General features: G+C 46.0%; 1 protein-coding gene across 2 annotated transcripts in view; it reads left to right on the top strand.

The window, feature by feature from the left end:
* Positions 1-1634: 1634 nt before the first annotated feature.
* stxbp5a (syntaxin binding protein 5a (tomosyn)) overlaps positions 1635-7813 on the top strand; it is a 113810-nt gene continuing 107631 nt past the window's right edge. For both annotated transcript variants that reach the window (XM_008286162.1, XM_008286163.1), the window contains exons 1-2: positions 1635-1772; positions 3929-4026. In XM_008286162.1, the coding sequence (XP_008284384.1) occupies positions 1635-1772; positions 3929-4026 (236 nt within the window). The remainder of the gene's footprint in view (positions 1773-3928; positions 4027-7813) is intronic.

The following is a 7813-nucleotide window of genomic DNA, read 5'->3' as shown; positions in this document are numbered from 1 at the left end:
ACAGCTCTTCTCAAGCATTGTAAAACTACTTCACGCTACCCAGTGGTAAGTTGTAATATTACAGTAGTTCAGCCATATATGGTATATTTGAACCAAGCTCCATCCTGCAGGTTGACGTCCTCCTTGGGTTTGTTACGTATGAAACCTTGGAAGTCTGAATCCTTGTTGTAGAGACTGTTAGTTAGCACTTCAGTTTAAAGGTGGAGATGCTTATTTCACCTACGATGCTTTAAGTCGTGTCAACACAGGAAAAAAAAAACCTGTCTGTCACAAGAAGACAGATCAAGTAGGCACCTGCAGACTATTTTGCACCAACAACCTGTTTCTTCTGTAGGTCAAAGGCCAAGTGCAGATCCTTAGAGATCCAGCCCCCTCCTCCCCCCTAATGCCCCAATGAAGTCATGCATGTAGCTGAGGAGCCTTCCCCATGTTAAGAAGGAGGGTGTAAATAACAGGTGAACTGCTGGACTCCCATCAGGAGCTGGAAAGGAGCATTGCCATGGATACTGACAGATGCATTGCTTGCTCAGCTGTTGTTATATATTTATATTTATAATATATATTGTGCTGCTTCCCTGCAAACCCTCCTATAGCAACACATCACAAGCCTTCAAAAATGATGCATTAAGCAACAAAGGGGACGCTTCCACTCCCTCTGGTTTGTTTTCTGAAGAAAATGCTGCTGCCTTCTTTTAATCCCTACAAGGTTTTACAATTTGCCACCAACCGCTGTTGACGCTGGCCTGTAACATGGCGAATCTTCCACGCAAGCAGCCAAACAGAGGCGCAGTGGAGAGGGCGAGGGAGTAGTGGAAAGAATAGGACCGAGCTCGGGTGCTTTTTTTTTTCCTTTTTTTGTTTGCTTGTCTGTCTCCACGCAGACGCTCTCAACGCTGCAGCATCCCAACATCACCAGCATCACCAGGTGCAGTGGAGCAAAACCTACTATGTGTGCGTGAGAGGGGAGGGAGGGAGGAGAGGGGAGGGAGTGGGGGCGTTGTCGCTGGGGGCAGATGAAACGAAGGAGAGAGAGAGAGAGAGAGAGAGAGAGAGAGAGAGAGAGAGAGGGCTGGCAAGGTGGCGGGATTTGTGTTGAAGCCTCTATTCTGTCAGACATGCGCAAGAGCGTCAGCAGCAGCAGCAGCAGCAGCAGCAGCATCACCACCGCTGCGCCGCGTTTCCGCCTTGGCTGAGCGGCGCACACGCAGCCGAGAAAGGGGAGGGGAGGGAAGCCGAGAAAGGGGAAAGAACGGGAGCCACCGAGACGCAGTGTAGTGGTTGGGGGGGCAACGGACTCACGAGCAAATTGCGCACACCAACACCCCCGCGGGCCGCCACTCTCCAAATTTATTAGATTTTTTTTCTTTTTACGCGCGCAAGAGGCGACCTGTGCGGCCACAGCTTTTTCTTTTTTCTTTTCTTTTTTTTCCCCAGCATGGAGACTGTGCTAAAAAATATAAGCACTAAAATGTGAGATTTACAAGGAAAATCAGAACCGAGAGAGAGAGAGCGCGTATGTGTGTGTGTGAGTGAGAAAGAAAGTGGCTATCCGCTATTTCTTTTTCTTTTTTTTTTTTTTTTCCTTTTTTTTTGCGGGTGATTAATGCTGTGTTCTGCAGTCTGAGAGAAAAATAATGAAGAAGTTCAACATCAGGAAGGTGCTGGACGGTTTGAAAGAGGTGTCCTCCTCCGCACCGTCTGTCCAAGTGGGGCCACAGGAGAACCATCTGATCCAGGAGACCCTCCAGTCCGAGCATTTCCAGCTCTGCAAGGTGGGCGAGACTCGTGATTTTTTTTATTATTATCATCCAGCTGTGTTCAGATAACCCTTCTACCTGCAGTCTTTTATCATCATCATCATCATCATCATTATTACTATTACTGCCAGTTTGTGTTGCACTCATCCCATTTCAAGAAGCTTCACAGAATTATCTCCAAAACCCTTTTTGCTCTTCTTCTAAATTTTAAGTCACGTGTGCTGATGAAAGCTTTATTCAATATTAGATCGTAGATGTAAGAATCCAGATCCTTAAAGCGTTCTGTGATCGTACCCATCCATCTCCAATGCGCATACTGTCTGGTGAGTGCGCTTCAAGTTCCTATTTGGTTGCTTTTTTTTTTTTTTAAGTGTACTTGTGTATTTTGGCAAGTTTTATATTTATATATTTTGGAATTATGTAGTTATATCATGAATGGCAATAGCAGTTGTGTATTCCACTCTGCAGAATGCCAGAGTTTGCTGCATGTGCGCATGGCACGAAGTGTCATATCGAGGGGTTGGGCTCAACTGATCCCTTCTTGCATAATCTACTGGGTTTGGATTAGCAAAACGGTGGTTTGTGGTTGATGTGTGGCTGCGTGTGCCTTCACTCCCCCTCTATCGTGTTGCGTCTCTTCCTTCTCGTCTTCCCCACCTTTTCCTCTCTCTCCATCGCTCTCTCTCACGCACACTGCTCTGTCGCCCTCCTGCACACACACATCACTTTATCCCCAGATCACTGGTCCAGTGGGGACTGATGGCGCCTGAAGTGTGTGGTGTGTGTGGTGGAGGGGCAGCATGGGGGGATGTTTAGGGAGGAGAGAGAGAGAAAAAAAAGAGGCCTGCCCTCCTCTCTCTGCCTCTGAATTGGCCTCAACAGTAGATGGAGATAATTAAACACTCATGCAATTTACATGCTGTTCATTCCACATCGTGTGTTGTTAAATCAGGAGTTGTGCTCTAATGGTTGAATGTGGCCTTTTTTTTTTCTTTTATAGACCCCACTGTGTGCTTGCTATTGATTTCCCCACATATTTGACCTGCTGATTGTAACCGGCTTCATTGTGGGTTCCTTTCAAGCTTCCTTTAACGGAACAATTCTTGGTTTAATAGTTTTCTCAAACATAGGCTCGTGCAGTCGTTTTTCAAAACTGAAACACAACCTTTAACATCTGGGAACCATCGATAGGCTTTAGCATGTTTGGATGGTGGAGGCGGTCCATTTGACTTTTGACCTTGTCTAGTGTAGAAACTAAAAATCAGCCAAACACAAAAAATAAGGTGCAAATTTTGAGGATATTTGGCAAAAAAAAAAATGTTAGAGTGACTGAAATAATCTAGAATAAAGCAGCTTGAGGGATATTGTGGTTTAGAAAGACGAGCTCAAAGACGTGAGGTTTGTTCGCCACAGCAGCCTAAATACGTCCATCAGCAGCCAGACATCTGATTGAAGTGCCTCGGAACAAGAATCCAGCCTCCTTCCTGCACCTTCGCTGTCTGTCTGGAGAGGGACTCGCTGCAATGTTTCCCTGTAAGAAAGGCAGGTGTCTCTGCTGCACTGAGTGCTTCTTATGTAACATGCTTTAGCCTTCTGCCACTAAGCAAACAAATCCAACAGCCCACCACCGGCTGACTGATGCCATAAAACTCCAGTCGCACAAATACACCGGGGAGGGAAACAGGAGCGCCTCACGATGTAACACACTCCTGCAGAAGGCCCGGCACAAACCTCCTTCTCCTCACCGATGCCTTCCTCGTGCGTTTTAATTCCAGACTTCAGTGTAATCACGACTTCATGTGGGAGGCGGCGAGAGAAGGAAAACGACATAAAAAGAGGGAAATGAGAAAGAAGAAATCTCAAAATAGGCCCGTGATTATAAAAGGATCCCAAATAGCGAGGCCAGATATAAGCCTATCATAGAAAACAGGGTACCCATGCATAGAAAGAGCATTTGTTCCTCTCTTTCATTTTCTCTTGTCTGCTCAGTCTCGGCCTTTATATTTCTGTTTCATAACGCTTTCCTCATCCATCTGGGCTATTTGTTTACCAAAATCAGGTATGTGACATCCTCTGACAAAACAACACCTCTGCTGTGAAATGGAAATTGATATTCTCTCTAACACATTCTCCCTTTTTTTTTTCCTCCATCTCCCTGCATATCACGCCAGACTGTCCGTCATGGCTTCCCCTATCAGCCGTCGTCCATGGCTTTTGACCCCGTGCAGAAGATACTGGCCATCGGCACCCAGAGCGGAGCGCTCCGATTGTATCCTTTTAGCCGCTATTGAGCTGCCTTTCGGTTAACTGCATCCCAGCAGGTAAGTGGACAGATGTCTGAGCCGCCATGGTCGGATGCTGATGTATGTTGGTTGGGTTTCGGTGTAGCTTTAGACTGGGCTGAACAGTTTTCCACTGCATGAGTTAACAGGCCTCCGGCTCTGGGCTGTGTGAGCTCCAGCATTAAGGATAATTCTTTGATTTGTGTTTACCTTCAAGTTCCAGATGATGTACGGCAGTCCTAGAATCCCACATTTTTCCCCCTGCACACTTATGTGCATATTTGAAATCACAAGACAAGTCACTAAATTAGTGGAAATATGGGCTGCAGTCTTGCACGAGTGGCAGCTCGTGTTGACTTCCTTGCAATATGAGGACGTCTACGCAAAAAAAAAAAAAAAAAAAGAGACAACAGCTTGCGATGAAACGGCACCGCGGGGAGTCGTATAGCTTGAGAGAACGCCCGCGAGCTTGCCTGTGTGAGGCTGCTTTTACAGGTCCTCCATGTGTTCTCTTGCCTGTCCGACAACCTTTGCCAACTCATTACGGTGTGATGAAGCGCCGTCCGCCTGGCTGTCCCTCATTCCCACCTGCTGGCAGCTGCGGTTGTGACTCAGTCTCGCTCACCTGTGCTGGAAAAGTGGAGGGTAATAGCAGAGACTCTCACAGGCAGACGACGACGAGTCTACAGAACCGTGTTTACTGGAGTTATGAAAAAAGCAATAGAGGGCAGACTGTGTAGCTTTAGGCTTCCTTGTTCTCCTCAAAGGCCCACTGAGTGAAACTGCAAACATAGCAGTGTGCCACATTTTCTAGCGATGACTGAATGTTCCTAGAGATTTACAGATTCTACCCAAGCCGTGACCCAACCAGAGCAGATTCTGTCAGTGGTACACATGTATTAGTAGATAGGAGATGAAATCCCTCCTCTGGTGGAAGCACTCTATGAGGGCTTTTGCAGGAACTGGCAAATAAGCTTAAAGGGGCTTATGTCTTGCTTTGCTTTTACGTTACTCCTGTGGGTGCCAAACTGGGTAAACTCAGAATAAGAAAAAAAGCTGTAACCAAGAAGTCTACAGCCAATCAGCTCAGAGATCAAAAACGCATCAGACGACCTGCAGTCTGTACGCTGCTAGCTCAAACTGGTCATTCTGAAATCAAACGAACAGAGAAATCTCTCTGGTGTTTGAGTGATGTGGATCAGATAGAGTCTTATCAGAGTCAGGGGAAGGTGAAATGGGAGTCATCTATCTGTTCTTTGGTGCTGGTTCCCCTCCCCGGTTATTCTGCTGTTTAGTCAGCCCCGTCTCTTTATCTGATGACAATGATACCGTTGTGGCACAGATGAAGGAGCTATAATGGAGGTTTCATGATTCATCTTTTTTTGCATTGCTGTGCCGCTGCACATGGGTTTTGTCGTAGGGTGTGTTTTTTTTGTCTCAGGTGCTTTGTGTAGCGTCCAGAAGATCCTTGTTGGTGACGACACTAGTGGCCTTTAGGTGAACTGCAGCCAGAATTCTCTTGTTTGCATGAGCCAGCATCCCGGCAACAAGCTGAAACAGTGGTGTGACAAGACTGGCATGTTGATAGATGAGATATTTAATGTCACCCTGTCATAAGAGTTTGACTGTGAAATACATAATTGAGACAATAGGCTTGTCCTGGGTGATGTACTGATAGCTATACGTGCTGGCAGGAAGGAAACTGTTGTTCAGAAACTTCACTTAAACACATTCAGCACAAACTGCCCTGAAAGCAGGTAACACAAATGCAAAGTTTGGCTCATCAACACTCGATCACACACTGATATTGAAGCTCCTTCGCCCTCTGTTGCTCTTCCATTATCTTTAGTGCAGGTCTCCTGAGGAGCGCTAGTCTGCAGCCGCACTTTACTTTTACTTTACACACATTATGTAGCATTTTGCTCGCTAAACGTAACAATTTCTTTGCAGTTTGTTCATTTGTTGGACCTAAATGATGTTCGTTTAGCTCTGAGTTGGTTTTACCTGCTTTATTTATTGTGTATGAATGTGTCGGTCCTGCTCATTAAATATCTCATTATTCAAAACAAACCATCGTTCTGCTGCTCTTTAAAAAAACAGGCCACTGAAAATATTTTATCAGAAATATGTCCTATTATACTGATACCCTGCTCGAGAATGTGTAAACTCTCCAGCACATCGCCACAGTTCAGCCTTAGAGCTAGGTTTGGCTATGAAAATTTATCGTTTGGCTAATGTTGTGCTTTTTTTCTATTTTGTCCATGAATTAAACACACTGATATTGCTGACCCTAGTTTTTTGATCACGTTCCGTTTTGGCCAGACTTGAATGCTTAGATGGAGTTTGTGTTGGAGTCTGTGTTGTGCATGGAGCTGCTCATCTGTTCATGTTCGTGGACTCCATGTCAGTTGGCTGCTCAGAATTGATGCAAGGCACTGAAGAACGAACATAAACATGACAGTAGTCTTTGAATTTTCCTGGAAAATTTGTCCCGTGTCCTCGAGATAGATGGGCGTTACAGTTTTTAAGTTACACTCCCTTCACAAAGCGATTAGTGCGTTTAAATCGCTTTGCATTCTTTAACCCTTACAGTTTACAGGTTTTCTGAAAGGCGCTCTTCTGCATTGCTACACGTCCTCGAGGTCATTCTTATCGCAGTTCTCGTGGAACATCGATGCCGATGCATGTTTCTGTGTTTGTTTTGCCCGGTCGGCCTGCCAGGATATTTGGCTGCACCCCTCGTCCATGGAGGATTACAGGAAGTGGCAGATCAAGGGTCTCAGCCTGGCAGAGGGCTGAGAATTACAGCAGAAACAGGAGGTGTGTGCCGACGAGTCGGTGTGTGCGGCTGAATATGTGTGTGCGTACGCGTCCCCTTTGAGGAGACGTCTGATCCCTCCGGCCATGAAGCCAATCACTTCTGTGATCCCCCCAAAAAAACTGCCCCGTGTTTGATGCTCGCCACTGACTCTGCCTCTGCCTTCGCCGTCCAGCTGGGAAGATGACAATGTCTCTTTGGTGCTGTCTGGAGGAGGGAGAGAGGGGAACAGCGAAGGAGGTTGGCAGTGGAGAGGACAGGGAGCGCAGAGAGTGGGAATAGATAGCAAGGAGGGAGAGAGGTAGGCTATCCCTTTTTCAAGATCTAATGGCCAAGAATAGAACCCTTATTGATCTGTGTGTGGTAATGCACTGAGACAGATATGCCCAAGTGCACACACACACACACACACTCTCACACACACACAATTGTTCTCTGCACAATGTATCAGCAGCGCAAAAAAAAAAGTCGTGAGCATTTAGAAAACGGGTTTTGCTGTGCAAGCAGTCACCCCACATTAGCTATCCTTTGGATTCGCTGTGTAATTTCAAAAATAAGCAGGAATGCTGCGCTCTAAAATGCTGAATTAAAAAAAAGCTGTTTTAGTGGTTTTAGTGATGAGACAGTGTTTCTGATAAAAGGTATTATAGCAAAAAGTCAAAAGAACCTTCTAGCGTTCTTGTTCTGCATTGCCCTTTATTTTCTGCACCAAACCGCACTGATGCTGCTTTTTCACCCGACACTCCCGACACTGTTTGGCTTTTAGTTTAACCCGGTTTCTGAAACAGAGGGAAGGCCAGCAACAAAAAAGATGAGATGATTAGCCATGTTCAGGTACCACTCCTATCGTAGAACGCAATGTTATAACTGCAGTTCATGCTCGGTCCGACTGGGATCTGGGGAGTTTGGAGGTCGGGTCAGTGTCTTGGTTATTTGTCATGTTCGTTGAGCCATTC

The sequence above is a fragment of the Stegastes partitus genome, unplaced genomic scaffold (assembly GCF_000690725.1).
Source record: "Stegastes partitus isolate 25-593 unplaced genomic scaffold, Stegastes_partitus-1.0.2 Scaffold436, whole genome shotgun sequence".
In the NCBI taxonomy this organism is placed as follows: Eukaryota; Metazoa; Chordata; class Actinopteri; family Pomacentridae; genus Stegastes; species Stegastes partitus.
This window is presented reverse-complemented; position numbering and strand designations above follow the sequence as displayed.